General features: G+C 34.3%; 1 protein-coding gene across 1 annotated transcript in view; it reads right to left on the bottom strand.

Annotated features, from left to right (window-relative positions):
* The window catches only part of MDGA2 (MAM domain containing glycosylphosphatidylinositol anchor 2), an 844,384-nt gene that overhangs the window by 20,080 nt on the left and 808,208 nt on the right, over positions 1-16,096 (bottom strand). Inside the window, exons 13-14 of the mRNA XM_059373141.1 lie at positions 14,007-14,162; positions 13,354-13,512 (exon numbers count right to left, since the gene is read on the bottom strand). Coding sequence (XP_059229124.1) covers positions 13,354-13,512; positions 14,007-14,162 — 315 coding nt within the window. The remainder of the gene's footprint in view (positions 1-13,353; positions 13,513-14,006; positions 14,163-16,096) is intronic.

Here is a 16,096-nt window from a genome sequence, read left to right on the forward strand (position 1 = left end):
TATATATATATATATATATATATATATATATATATATATATATATATATTATGCAATTTGATATTCTTTTACCAGAGGCAGTGTTCATTTTCCTCCAACATTTTCCCTTCATTTTTCAGGTTGGAAAATTTTGTCTATCTTCAAGTTTATTATCTATTTTTTTCCTTCTGCAATATGTTAAGTTCCTCCAGTAAATTCTTCATGTCTTGTCTACTACTTAATGGTACAAATCTTATTTGGCTCTTTTGTAAAATTTCTCTTTCTTTGCTAGACTTCACTATCTGTCCAATTATAAAGACTCTATTTCCTATGATTCTTGCAATATATTTACTCTAATGTCATTGAACATATTTAAAATACCTTTTTTAAAAAATTTTTTTATCTGCTAAGTCTAATGTCTGGTCCTCTTCAGTTTCATTTTTATGGGTTGATTTTTTTTACTCTTTCATTGACTGTGGTCACATTTTCTGTTTCTTTGTCTATCTGGTGATTTTCACTAAATAATGGGCATTGTAGACATTACATTATGGAGATTTAGTTTTATAATCATTCTAAGAAGGCAGTTTTGTTCTAACAGACTATTCCATTACTGACTCATCATATTAAACTTGTATAGATAGGCTTGGCTTTATAGTAATAATACAGACCTGTGAAAAGCCCAAATTGTCACCCGAATCTCGTTAACTTTGTGGGAATCAACCTCCAAATCTGTCTAGACTCTGGATCTTTTTGGGGCTTAGACTTGGGCTTTTAAAGGAAAGGTCTACAGAGATCAGTACTTTAGGGTGTCACCCTAAGGGAGAGCCTGTTTTTTGTTTTGTTTTGTTTTTTGTTTGTTTGTTTGTTTGTTTAATGTTGTCAGAGGCTGTTAGGCTATCTCTTTACTCTAAAATGGCTTCAACTTCAATATTCCCTACTGTTCTTCCCCCAGGAGTCTTTGACCTGCCCATCTCTGTTCTGTTGTCAAGTCCACAAAACAATATGTTGCTATATTGTAAACCTTGGGTTTTTTTTTTTTACTATTACATAACTTAGCCTTTAGGCAAAGACATGTGGAACCCTATAGAAGTTTCTAGAGTCAACTCAGCATACCTCCTTTCTTTTACCCTGATTTACAGATTCTAACTACTTTAGTTGCCCAGTACTCTCATCTCTGCTTCCTGAACTCAGTGGCACCTCCATGTTCTGCTTGAATTCAAGAGCTCTGTGTTAGGGCCAGGAATTATTCTCAGGCAGAGGAAGGCTCCTGTAGACATTACCTCATTTTCACAGATCTCAGTCTTGCCCTGCCTCTTCTATTTTCTGAAAACCATTACTTACTGTCTTTAACCCATTTTGATAGTTGTTTATAGCAGAAGGATTTATCTGGAGCCGGTTAACTACTGTGTGGCTTCAAGACAGTCTTATTTTGATAACTTTTACAGATAATCATGTTATTATTAAAATCTATATCTATTTTCCATATAATATATACATTGGTTTACATGAATATTGCACACAAACATTGCAAAACAGGAAAAACAATATAAAAATCACTATTAAATTGGTCTCTCAAAGGTGGCCTCCTTAATATTTTGGTGTATGTTGCTCTAGTCATTTTTTTAAATGTATATCAAGATATGTACAATTAAATGGTATAGAGTAGTTCATCCTTCAGATTTTTAGAGCAATTTTATGTAATTCTTTACACATAAGCACACATATTCATATTAGACACAAACACATAAATATGAATACGTAATTTTTTTTCTTTTAAAGATTTCATTTATTTATTTGACAGAGAGCTCACACAAGCAGGCAGGTAGAGAGAGAGGGGGAAGCAGAGCAGACAGCCCGATGTGGGGCTTGATCCCAGGACCCCGAGATCATGACCTGAGCCGAAGGCAAAGGCTTAACCCACTGAGCCACCAGGCGCCCCAAATATGTACTTTTTAAAACAACAACAAAACCCCCTGCATTCCTAACATCACCGGTCCCTAGCTGGCTGACTTCGGCTTAGTCTCTTAATCTCTCTGCTTCAATTTCCTCATCACACAAGTGATGATGATAATAATAACTGGCATAAGCTTTTGGTGAAAATTAAAATGAGTTAAAGTATGTAAACTGTACATCATGTTTCATCCTAGTCCTCACTGTGTTTTACTATCATATATCAAGATAGTCCAATAATATTTCTCTATTTCTCTGTTGATGCAGTAGATTGTACTAGTGCGCTTCTTAATGTGGAACTAGGATTGTATACCAGGAACTAATTTTACTTGGTATTGGACTAGTACTCTTTAATTCCATTTGCTAGTATTGTACTTAGGGATAATACATGCATATGTATACATAATGTTTTCCAGCTTTCTTTCTTTCTTTTTTTTTTTTTTTTTTGTTTTATCTTGTTGCTTGTTCACTTTTGCTTCAGAATCTACTTTCTTGTATTTTTTCCCCTTCAGTATAAGAAAGAATCTCGGGTTTGTCTTCCATAGTACTGATTTTAATTTCTAGTGTATGTTCTCCTGTTTCTAATGTCATCTTTACTTGGCTATTATTTATGATGCTACATTCCTCTCTGATCTCATAAAGCTCCCCCTTATTTTAATCTTTTATTCAGGTCCTTTTTTTCAATTCATCAGTTGTATCATTCTTATTTTTTGTTGTTTAATAAAGTTCACATTCTTATGAAGAATTTGTTGGAAGCTATAAAGCTTATACAGAATAAATTTTACTTTCACCTGAACTGTAAGTTTTTTTTCAGTAGTGTGTGCTTCCTTTACTATGTGCATGTTAGCTCTGCTTTTTTCTATGGAATCCTCAGTAGAGCCTTATTATTTCAATCTTTCTTTCTCTCTTATTTAATCCTCTTTATTCATCCTTAAATAATGTGAAGTAATCTTCTGACATTTTCCCCCAAACAATTTTATGGGGCTTATTTTATATCCACAGGATAGGTGTGGATTTTGTTAGCTTCTCCTATAAGATCTAAAGCTGAAGAACAGGTTAATGTGAGATTCACTACTATATCAAGATTTAGCAATCTGAGAATAGTGGAAAAACATTCATGTCTTTGAGCCATTTAAGAGTTGAACTTTCTAGGACTTTCCCATTGTGCTCAATGATCCACTATGGTAAGAAGTAGCTTTCTGAATCCATCTTTCTATTTTTCTTTTTAAATATTCAGTGTGGTTCAATTTTTTTTGCCCCGTTGGTCCTGGAATCTTGTACATCAGAAAGGCAAACTTGTGCCAAAAGGAAAGGCCACTGCAGGACATATTTCTGTGTGATGTAACTGCATTCTATTTTTGAACATAATCTACAACAGGGAGGGATTCAATGAAATCAAACCCAAGTAAATAACAAATTATGTTAAACATTAAATAAAGTTATAATACTTTCTGAATCCCTTAGTTGTCATTGGACTCACAAAGTGGTGTAAGCATACATCTTTCTGACATTATTTGAAGAAACAGTCTGTATGTGCATTAGATAGAAAAGGACCTTCTCATCTATTCCATAGCCTGTGTCTGCCACAGCCTATGGCTGTATCAGTGGTAACTTATTGGGTTGTGCTGTGACAGTCTCAACTGATTTATCTAACTGAACTGCCTTACAGAAAGGAAAATATCAGTTATCTTTTTTTTTTTTAATTTCTTAAATGTAAGACCTAGCTTCTCTTTCTAGTAGAAGTCCTTCGATATCTTGCATGAAAAGAATGAAGGATGCTCTCTCTAAGCTATGAAGGGAGTTCACGTTTTTCCGTACTTTAAAAGTTACCAGTAGATGCGAGGTAAATTTAACTGTGAGGTAAATGTAACTGTGAGGTGTTAATGTAAACAGAAGGGAATGAATTATCACTAGTTATTTTAATTGAAGTGACAGGAATCAATCCTGTCATTGAATCAATGCATGGAAATTTGTGTCTTTTTAGATTAGTTGTAATTGGGCCAAAAATGTAGCATATATTATGTCTTTCAGAATTTACTTAAAATAGAAAATAGATACTTTAATAAAATACACATTTATACCTATCTATATCTATCTATATGACTTTCCATTAATATATCAATAATGGTAAGTTATTATATCAGGATCAAATATATTTTTTTCTCAGGGAGTATGCTTTCCCTGTGATCATGTTTATATTTTTAATTAATAATTCTTTTTTTTAAAGATTTTATTTATTTATTTATTTAACAGGCAGAGAGGCAGACAGAGAGAGGTGGAAAGAGTCTCCCTGCTGAGCAGAGAGCCTGATGCAGGGCTCGATTCCAGGACCCTGGGATCATGACCTGAGAAGAAGGCAGAGGCTTTAACCCACTGAGCTACCCAGGCACCCCTAATATTTCCTTTTAACATATGCAATAAAAATTCAAACTTGAATTATTTGAATTTATGTTTATTGAATATATACTATGTGAAAAATATTTGTCCTAGGTCTAAAGAAGCTAGGTCTGATTATGCTAGATTTGAATTTGTTTTTGAATAGATTATATGAACTATAGTCAAGTGTGACTGAATTTTATTGTAAAAGCAAGCATAACTTATTTAAAAAGATACTGAAAGTATAACTGACTGAAATGAATTCCTTAAAATATCTTATAATTTAAAAGTCTTATTCTTATGCACCTAGTATTAATTATACTCCTTTATCTATGAATCCAAACTATTGATTCACTGACCTATTTTATGCTGAAAGCAATATTAACAGATAAATGACTTTGAACCTTTTTAAAGCAAGTTCCCAGCTTTTTAAGTTTGTAAGAGAGAATTCAGTGACAACAGTTATATAAACTCATGTTCAGGGCATTTAGGTCAATGAAATTAGAGCTTGTGAAACAGAATAAAGCAATGCAAGAGAAGTTAGATTCAGCAAAGCTGATTCAGCAGATTATTATAGTATTATAGTAAGAAAATTCTAGAGTGAGTATGATGGATTGTGTTCATACCCTTTACAAGTAATTTCAAGTCCTTAGAGGCACTGTGTTTATGCTTGAGTAGGCACCAGGTATCAATAGGTAAGAATTTAATCAACGTCAAGGATTTTCAAATGCTACATAGTCCCATGATACAAGTTTGAAGTTGCTAAGCAAAACTTAACTGTCTTTTTCTTCCTTTTGGTTTCCTAATTCTCATTTTTTGATCATCTCCTTCTAGAGTCAGGTGCAAGACCTCGAGAGAACTGACCTCATGTTAGGGACCATGGTCAGAAAGTCTAAATGACTGAAGTGCTGTATTATCTCATGGGCAGTGACCAAAGTTTTGGAGTTATTTATGGCATTGGGAAATCACAAGATTTCACAGAAATTACTCTATAATATAGTTTGCATCAATATTATTTATAATTATTATTACCTAGTTCTATTCTCTAAGTCATTAACATAATTTTACTTTTAACTATTTATTATAAATATATATTTTATATAAATAACTCACATATATGTCCTAAAATGTGCATACATATTTCTTACAGATACTTGAAATTATCAGGCTCATAGAAGTTAATTTGTAATTTGGTTTACTCTAAGGCCTAGGGATTACTTGATCATAAATCACATTTTTATTCTAATCGGTAATACGGACATTAATTTGTATTCCACATTTCATGGAAGAAGTGGATGTGCCCAAATTACCTAGCTTCAGGCAAGAGCTATGTATACTGATAGGTAATTGTTAGCATCATTTGTTTTGTACACACAGACAAAAGTGGAAAATTATAAAATCATTAATTTCTGCTTGAACAGAAATGGCTATGTATATCTGCTGTTATTTTTCAATATATAATTGCAATGATACATTAAATAAAAAGTATCAGTTCACTTTCTCTAGTCATTACCATGCCTTGTATCCTGTTGAATCACAACATTCGTGTACAGTGAGTTTTCCTATAACATAGCCTTCATCAGGCTTTCTATTTCCCTGATATATGTCAGATCCCTTACGTAGACTCTGACACTCTTTGATTCCACCACTTCCCTTTCGCTGCTGTAAGAGCACTATTTTCCATCCTAACGTGCGGCTCTTCTCACATTTGTAACCTTTGCTTTCTGCTTAAAAAATACTTTTTCAGATGGTTTGTATTTTTTTCACTTCCACAGAAAACTTATTTTAACTTTGCTGTTTTCAGGGTTCTCTCCCTTGTTCACCTATAGCACAGGATTGTCATTCATTTTGATGACTATTACTTTCTGGTTTTTATTTTATTCAGTAATTTATTATCCTAAATGTGATGACAAATTATTTGGTGGATAGAGACCTTTTACAATAATTCTTTCTTATTTTCTATAGAATCCTATATACCACTAAGCCCACAGCATGTGCAGTTCATTCTGTTGACCAGAAATGAGAGAATTCAAGACCTAAGGCCAAAAATAATCACTATAAATCTATACTTTTAGTAAAGTTAGTTTAAAAAGTTTGGTACATTGGGTGAGAAACAAAAGCAAGTCAACCCATTTGGTTACCATTAATTCAACTGATGAAATAACATTCTTTATTTATTACACTAAGAATTAGACCTGTATATTTTGAAATACCAGCCTTTCTCCATCATATCACTAATTTCATTTAAATATCTCAGCTTCTACTATTCATTGTTTGAGTAATAAATAAATAGGAGGAGAGTAAACTTAGGGATTGTTGGTCGTCCAAAACACATACTTAAAAGGTAAGTGCACTAGATATTGCATATGGTCTTATTAGAGCGTCTGTGACAAGTATGTGTAATAATACATTTCAATAAGTGGTTGTAAATCATGGCTAGGTTCTATCCACCCCCATTTGAAAAAAAATACATCTTAATTCAACAAAGCTATTTACTCAATGAATGTCTTTCATACCGATGCTGGCATTATCAGTATTAAATACAAACAGGATTTTATTGAAAAAAGCTCAAACTGTCTTTCCTATAATGTCTAACTCCAAGGGAAAATAATGTGAGCAGATTTCCTATTTGAAGAACATATTTGGGATATAAGCAAAAACCTTTCTTTTTTTACTAAACAGAAGAAATATGGTCTTTAACCAAAATGAGAATAAAAAATCAGACTCCTAGAACTAGGTAAAAGCTTATCACCATTGCCTTCTCTATAGCTTATAGAAAAGTCTCCATTTTAAAAATTTTGAATGTCGGCACTGAGAAAGTTTTAATTTACTCTTGCTAAAAATTAACCCAAGATATTTTATTAAGATAAATTTAATTAGAAGTTAATAACAGATTTCTTAAGTTCTATTTCTGTATTCTGTTAGTCAGTCATAAAGTGACATACCTAGACCATGATACAGTAGCTCAAGACATGACCTGTAATGTATTATGGTCAGTCAGTATATAAAATTTTTATTTGATCAAGTTTTATATCTTTCTAAAAGTACCAAATGAAGACATTTCCCATTATACTACTAAGGGTACTTTGATAAACATAAATTTCTCTTTGAATTAGTCGTTAAAAAATATGTGACATTTTTGCTTTCCTCTAGGCTTTAGTTGCCAGAACACTTAGACTCAAATACAAATTAAGTCAATGATTAACTTCTATTTTTTCCCCCAATATATTCTATAAAGTCTTTGTGAAATGACCTTCTGCTTCCAATCTACACCAGTACTTTTAACCTCCTTGCTTTGTTTTTCTTCTAGCACACTCAGAAGCTTAAATATCTAGTGTAAATTATTATTTTTTTTAATATATTGAGTCTTTATTGTTTCAGAGGATCAAACAGAAAGGAATCATGATTGCTGCTCTCCAGGAGCTTAGAGTCTAGCAGAGGTCTGGGGGACAATTATTATGATAGAGATGTGCACCAGGTGTTATGGGAACAAAAGGAGCAAGAGGATGAGGAAAAATCTCAGCGATGTCCCTGAGTTTGTTTCTGAAAGAAAACTATGAGTTATTTAGATGATTTAAGAGGGGAAGAAACACTTATTCTATCATGTGATTTAAAAATACTCATTTGCTTAATTAGGATTTATGTAGTGGGTAAATAAATGTTTACATTTGCAGAGCACCATGTGATGGGGAGGACCTTGTTTCATGTAGTTCAGCAGAACAAAGATAAAGTCTTAAAAAAGGCCCCAGATATAAGTCAGTTCAGTTTGAGGGACTTCATGCATGGCTGGTATAGACTATGCAACTGCCCTAAGAAGAAGCCAGAGGGGCGTATATCCATGAAACCCTTATGTTACTGGTTTTAGACAATGATCTCTACCTCAGAAACAACGGGCCCAAGAGATAACAAGGAAGTCAGTGAGCAGGGAAATTCAGTAAGACACCCAAGAAGTGATTAGCATTAAAACTGAGTATTATATCCTAAAACACATTTCAAGACACTGAGGACTGATATCCTGATCTTCACATGTTTCAATAACCTCTACATCACTGACCAGTCTCTGCTTCCATTTATTGCTCTCCTGAAACTGTCTACTCTTTGAACACATAAGAGCTGCATTTATTTTACAGAAGGAAAGAGATACTGTTCAAAAATCAACTTCCAAGTCTGCTTGCTATTCTTGCATCTAGGAATGCATCAAAAGCCACATTCCTACTCAATTCTTTTCTTCCCAACTCAGTGGAAATGACATTATTCCCTCTTCAAGGCTAATTCGCCTACTAGAATTCTCAATTTCCATCTCTTCAAGAAACTTGCTTTGCTTTGAGTTTTGTATCTAAAAACTTCCTATTCTATTATTTTTTCCTCTTAAAATAGGTACTTCTATAACCCCACATCTCTCTACTTGGTCACTTCTCCCCCACCCTCAAGATTCATGAGAACAGAGCCTATTAATGTACTCCTCTTCTTTGCTTCCCATTTGTTCCACAGTGAAATTAGCTTTCCAGAGCCACAACTTTATTAAACCATACTTATCAAGTTCAATGAATGTATTCATAAGTGCTTTTTGTATTTTTATCTTTAATTTCCTGATATGTTATGATGATGCTAATATCGCACATTCTTTCTAGAAATAAATGAAGTACATTTTTTACTGAATTTAATAATCTTTTGTCATATCAGTGACCTCATATGAAGTTCAATTCCTCTTAAGAACATTAGAAATCCATCTGACTAATCATGAATCAAAATGCCTGCTAGTAGCTATAGGATTGCTGAAATAATCTTATACTATTATCAGATAGCTATATATTATATCATCTACATATAAATCAATAGTTTAAGGGTGACATAGTGTAGTTTTCATTTATTTTTTCTTCAATTCTGATGAAACATTTAACTAGCAAGAAATTGTACCAATGTGGCAAATAAACGCTAAGATGCCTCCCTATGATTTCTACCTCTTAGCATTAGCACTCTTGTGTAATTTCCTCCCATTACGTGTGGGTTGGAATTATCAGCTGTTATAAGAAATAGAATAAGACAGAAGTTAAAAGCCAGAGGCATGTATTTGCTCTCTCTCTTGGATTGCTTGCTTTGGAGGAAGCCTGCTGCCATGCCAGTCCCAGAGACGTCCATATGCCGAGGAACTAACTGAGAGCTGAGAGGAATTCAACAGCCAGCAAGAAATCAATGTCCTTAGTCTGACACCAAGATGGAGTGAGGCCTGCCAAAAACCAAGTAAGCAGTCTTAAAAATATATTGTCCCTAAGTCAGGTCTTCAAATTTGAGGGCAGTCATGCCCGGCAGCTTATAACCTCCTGGGAGACCTTAAGCTACAGGTCTCTCAGGTCAGCCACACCTATATTCCTGACCCACAGACTCTCAGAGGTCAGTGTTTGTTGTTTCAAACCACACAATTCTGGGGGAACTTTTTACATAGCAATCGATAAGTAATACGACATATTTGATTTTATTTCAAAGAGGAATCTCTTTTCTAAGTAATGCATAACTGATTGCCCATTTATTTGTATGAAAAAATTAGAACTCTTCTGAATGATCCATTGAGCACTAGTCATAGTTTAAACAGCAGAGATCATGTAGGATTACTCAAGAAGAACAACTGCAATGAGGCTATTAGAAATTCAGAATGAATCACTTTTGAATCTGGACTTCTAAGAGAATCAATCAAACTGAGAATGTGATTTGTAAAACTAGTAACTATAAATGCACCCAGGTTTCCACATAAATGAGTGTCTTGGAGTAACATCTGCAAAGAGGGAAGGTTTCAGCTATAGGCAACCTCTCCCTAATGAGGGTGGGGGTCCTCATGGATGAGTCAGTGTCTGGAGCAGGTGTTTTTGCCTGGATTTTAGTAAGCAGCATGATCATGCCGTGCCGACAGGGACTCAAGTGACATATATGATACCTGCAAACTTCAACCACCTGATGAAACAGAGAAATGACACAGGCGTCAAAGTGGCAGATGTATGAGAACATGGAAGAAAGGGAGATCTGCTTTCTTCCTGAAACAATCCGGATAAAACTAGCAGAGGTCAGCGGCACATTTGCTGACAATAGAGAGGGAAAGAATAACACGTGTGAAGTTAAAAAGTATAGTAAAATTATCTTGGATCTCAACATAAATATGCAGAAGTTTTGAGAAGGGGCTAGCTTCATAAAAACAGAAACTGCATATTTTACTCATTAAAGTATTTCAAAATATTGATCTTGGAATTATTTATTTAAAAACCAATTTAAGGGGTGTCTGGGTGGCCCAGTGGGTTAAATTAAAGCCTCTGCCTTCGGCTCAGGTCATGATCCCAGGGTCCTGGGATCAAGCCCCACATCGGGCTCTCTGCTCGGCAGGGAGCCTGCTTCTCTGCCTACTTGTGATCTCCCTCTGTCAAAAAACAAAAAACAAAAAACAAAAACCAAACCTTTAAAAACAAGTTTAAAATAAGCCTTCTTCCAAGGTAATCTGGAAGGAGAGAAAGGAAGTCTAGGAAATATATTCAAAATAAAGAATAAATAAAACATACATCAGCAGCTAATGGGAAAAATTAGAGTAGATCTACCTTTATAATAAAGTCGACATCTCACACTAAATAAGATGGTTTGGCATTGTGAGATTATGATTTCTTTTCATAGGTTAGGCCGCAGTGAACCAACCTATGACCACTGTCCTAACTTTCTAACTGCTTTTCCAGTCTATATACTTTTTTTCAATGATTTTACCTACTCCTAGAAAATCTGTTTTCCCACATCAAAGATCTCATCATGCACGGTCTGCACAAAAGCTGTCATGTTTCCCCTGACCACGAAATCAGCTAAACTTTTATGGCATTCCAGTAAGTCTCCCCACAGAGTGGAGAAGCGGGCAAACTGTGTGTCTGCTCCCAGACTGGTATTATGTATGGCTCCTCTATTTATTGGCTGTAACATTATGACAAGTACGGTGAAGTAAAATTCTCTGTATCAGTTTCCCTATCTATGAAATAGGATTAGGACTTCAAGGAGCACTACTGTTTATTGTGAAAATTGAAAGAAATAATCCATGACGTGTTAGGAATAGTGACCTGGCCCATAAACATTAGCTATTACTTTACTGTTGTTATTATTGCTGCTATTTGAGATTCAAAGTAGCCTAAGATTATGAGTATCTACCATCTGATAGGAGCTTTTATATAGGTTACCTCATTTAACTTGAACTACAAATTTCTGAAATAGACATCATTATTCCCATTTTACAGATGAGGAGGCCACCAACCAATTTAAAGGAATTCTCTAAATTCCTACAATGACTGAGGGCTAACAGCCGAGTTCCTGCCCTGATTTCTGACTTCATGTTAAGGGTACTTTTGACTGCACAAATTTGTCCTTCCAGATTTGTCACCTAGTGCTCCACTGTGAAAAACATTGGTTAATAGTGCTGCCGTGAGTTCACGCCCCAGCATAACTGGTCACTTGCAATTCATACACACACTCTGAGGTTCAGTGTTCTCTACTGTAAAAGATGAACAGTGATGCCCATTTTTATGAACTGATTTAGGGGATTACTTCACTTAAACAGTGCAGTAGAACAGATCATGTGTACCATTTTATTAGTTTATATAATCATATATTTATATTTTTAGATTTATTCATTTGTATCAAAACACTTAATGTAATCCTAATGGCCCACATTTTACTTCCTAATTATTACTGCCTTAATCTTCCCTGTGTTTATCTCTGTTTATCAAAAATGCACCCGTCTTTCATAAAGAAATGTTTTCCTCTGTCCCTAAGCATTTCCTTATTCTTCAGCTAGATGCAGATCCAGAATCCCTGGTCCAAACTCTGTGAGCTTAGAGGCTTCACCATCAGAATTTAGTCTTATTTTGGATAGGTAAAGGAATATGTATCTTGTATATTATACAATAGTCTCTGGAAGGAACTGGAACAGAACCTCATAATTAAACAGTAATGTTTTTGCTGCAAGTGGTATAAAAGTTCACATGTACTTGGATAAATAAAGACTATAAATAAGTTCATACTAGCTCAGGTCATATATTCTGAGGCACAGAGATTAGGCTGGCATGCACTGTCAGATAAGTAAGTGACAAAATTTTGTGTTCAGGTTTTTTTGATTTTAGAATTGTGCATAAAGAACTGTAGACCCATATGATCTCTCCCCACCTCCCACAGGAGTTTTGATAAGCTCTTTAAAAAAAAAAAAAAGATTTTATGTATTTGAGAGAGAGAGTGAGTGCACGGAAGAGAGAGAGAGAGAGCACAAGTGAGAGCATGAGCAGGGGGAAAGGTAAGAGGCAAAGGGAGAAGACAACTCCCTGCGAGAGCCCCAGGCGGAGCTGCTTCCAGAACCCTGGGATCTGCCGAAGGCAGATGCTTAACCAAATGAACCACCCAGGTGCCCCTGCTAGGCTCTTTCTAAAGATTATGTGGCATTCTATCTGGCATGATTATGTATTTATGCATCTTGGCTTCCATGACTGTACAAGGGTCTCTACAGGCAAGGAATGTATCTTCATCTTTGCATGCTCTTCAGGACCAAGGATGTTCTTACATCTTACTAGTTGTGTTAGGCATATTTTATAAACAAGAAAATATCATATTAATATTCCAAAAAATATATTAGTATTCCATATTTTATAAACATGAAAATATCTTATTAGTATTCCAAAGTGCTAAAAGTATTTGTCTTCCAAAGATAGCAACACTCCTTTTCATGGTCATTAATAAAGAAGCAGCCTAAGTTATACTGGTATTAATTTCCCAATAAGATCAGAAACAATTTAACCCATTGATGATTTGCTGGAATTAAGATTCTAGAAAGGGTAGGTAATACTCCAAAAGTTCACATTCTAATATAACATTTGGAAATTAGGACCTGATAGGGGAACATTCTTACCATCTTATTTTGCAATTTGCAAGTAAGTCATTTTAAAGTCAATGGTGATAGTCTTTGACTAAAACTGATTTCATGAACCTTTTTCTTCTTAGTTACGATATACTCTAGAAGAAATATAATAATTCTTGCCGTCTTACCTATATGTTGCCCATACATGTGATAAAAGAAGCTGAAACAATATGCAGTGTTCGTGGGGCCGTAAGGGTTTTTAGGGGCTATACTGAAAACAGGGCTAAGAAGTCGGGCCTTTTCGCCTTCCAGTCTGGGTCGAGATGTCTCAATGTACATGTAAAAACCTGTAAAAAGACAATATAAAATGTTTAAACACATTATTATTAGGTGACATGAAATTTGAAATCATGAAGAAATTTTAGAGTTTTTATATGAAGTAAAATTAAGAGTCACAGAAGACTTTTGATCTAATTTATTAACTATTTATATATATAATATAAAAGAATAAATAAATGGTCTACATAATTAAACAAAAAATTGCTTAAATGTATAAAAACTTTGGACAAAATTGGAATTTTACACTTGAATTATTTTAAAAAATTCCAATATCTCAACTACATGTCAGTGAGTTCTGAGAGAAGATTCATGTCTACAAACTTTGGAAGTATTTGAATTATTGGTACTGCACATTAAAAATTTAATGTTTTATCCCATAATCTTCAAATCTATAGCTAAGCATTCTGTTGCATGTCATATTAATGGCATTAATAGCATTAATTTCTGAAAGTCTGAGGCTAGAGTGTGATTGTTATAAACACAACATTTCATACCCTCATACCTTCTTTGGAGCCACTACGATCAGCATTAGGTCCCGTGTTTGGAGTATATTTTGTATTTCTTGTCGCAGTACTTTGCTTTGTCCAGTCAAAATTATCTGTATCATCTTGGGTGAACAAACAAATGTTACCATCTTCAAAGCCACAGTGAAATTCTCCTGTTAATGAATTTTAAAGTAATTAATATTAATTAAACTAATATAAGCACTTTAATATCCTTACAAAAATTTTAAAAACATTATACAGCAATAATAATGCAAGACTGAGATAGTGGCACTGGAGCCATAATAGGGCACATGCTTATGAATAAACATAAAAATTTCATTTTTAACAAAAAAGAAAAAAATAATATTGATATATAAGCCAGCCCCTTGGTTTAATAACTTAAACCCAAACCACTTGCCTCTGAAATATTCAAATAATTGAAATTAAAGAATATAATTCACTCTTGAATTATGGCTGAACACTTTTCCCAACTTTCATGTTTTGAGTATAGAAATAATCCAAAGAAAACTTTCAAATATAAAATGAGCTTTATTCATTTACCTGACAACACATTAAAGCTGTATACCTTGAGGTTATAATTTTTCACACCATGTCTGGAGATCGTTTCTCATATACCCACTTGCAGAAATGGAAGTTTACTTAGGGGAAGATAATGGCAAACTATTTTAAAAAGTAGTTATCTTTACATTTTTTTCTGAATGAGGATTTGGCAGATGGCTGAAATTCACTAGAAATAATGAAAAACCTTTTATGAAGACTGTGGAAAGACTGGCATTTCTTGTATCCCTGCCACATGCTGAGTTCAGACCCAACAAATAGTTCAGTGAGAACTTTCTTCAACTGTCCTTGTACTAAGGGTAAAAATAATGTTTCTAGGTGTCAAAGGGTTTTCTTACTGGGATGTACCCTGCTTGAAATATAGGCATAAATAAAGAAGATAATGTCAACTAGACACAAAGAAGACATGAACAGACATTTTTCCAAAAACATCCAAATGGCCAACAGACATATAAAAAGATGTTCAACATCACTGATCATCAGGGAAATACAAATTAAAAACACAATGAGCTATCACACGATGAAATGGCAACTAAAAAAAAAAAAAAAACAAACATTGCCAAGCATGTGGAAAATTGGAGCTCTTATACACTGTCACAGGAATGTAAAATGGTGCAGGTAGTAAAGAAAACAGTGTGGAGTTCCTCAAAAATTAAAAATAAAACTACAGGGGGCACCTGGGTGGTTCAGTTGGTTCAGTGTCCAACTCTCTATCTCAGCATTGTGAGTTCAAACATCACAATAGGCTACACTAGGTGTGGAGCCTCCTTAAAAAAAAAAAAAAAAAAATAGAACTATTGTGTAATACAGCAATCTTATTTCTGGGTATCTATCCAAAAAATTTAAAACCATTTCTCAAGGAGACAGTTGTACTCCTATGTTCATTGTTCACTGCAGCATATTTCACAATAGCCAAAACATGGAGCAACCTAAGTGCCCATCAGTGGAGGAATGGATAAGGAAGACATACATACAATGGAATAGTATTTAGTCTTAGAGAAGAAGAAAATCTGACCATACATGACAACACTGATGAACCTGGAAGACATTATACTAAGAAAATTATATTAAACCAGTCCTAGAAGAATTATGCTGTATGCTGTATGATTACACTTATGAGGTATCTAAAATATCCAAATATATAGAAGCAGAAAGTAGAATGGTGGTTTTCAGGGGCTGGTGGAAGATGGAAATGGAGACACATTGGTCAAAAGGTATAAACTTTCAGTTCTGTAAGATGAGTCAGTTCTAGAGATCTGCCATAGAACATTATGTGGAGATAACAATGCTGTATTGCATACTTAAATGTTATTAAGAAGGTAGATCTCGTATTAATTTTTTTTTTAATTTTTTATTTTTTATAAACATATATTTTTATCCCCAGGGGTACAGGTCTGTGAATCACCAGGTTTACACACTTCACAGCACTCACCAAATCACATACCCTCCCCAATGTCCATAATCCCACCCCCTTCTCCCAAACCCCCTCCCCCCGCAACCCTCAGTTTGTTTTGTGAGATTAAGAGTC

Source organism: Mustela nigripes, chromosome 13 (genome assembly GCF_022355385.1).
Source record: "Mustela nigripes isolate SB6536 chromosome 13, MUSNIG.SB6536, whole genome shotgun sequence".
NCBI classification, from domain to species: domain Eukaryota; kingdom Metazoa; phylum Chordata; class Mammalia; order Carnivora; family Mustelidae; genus Mustela; species Mustela nigripes.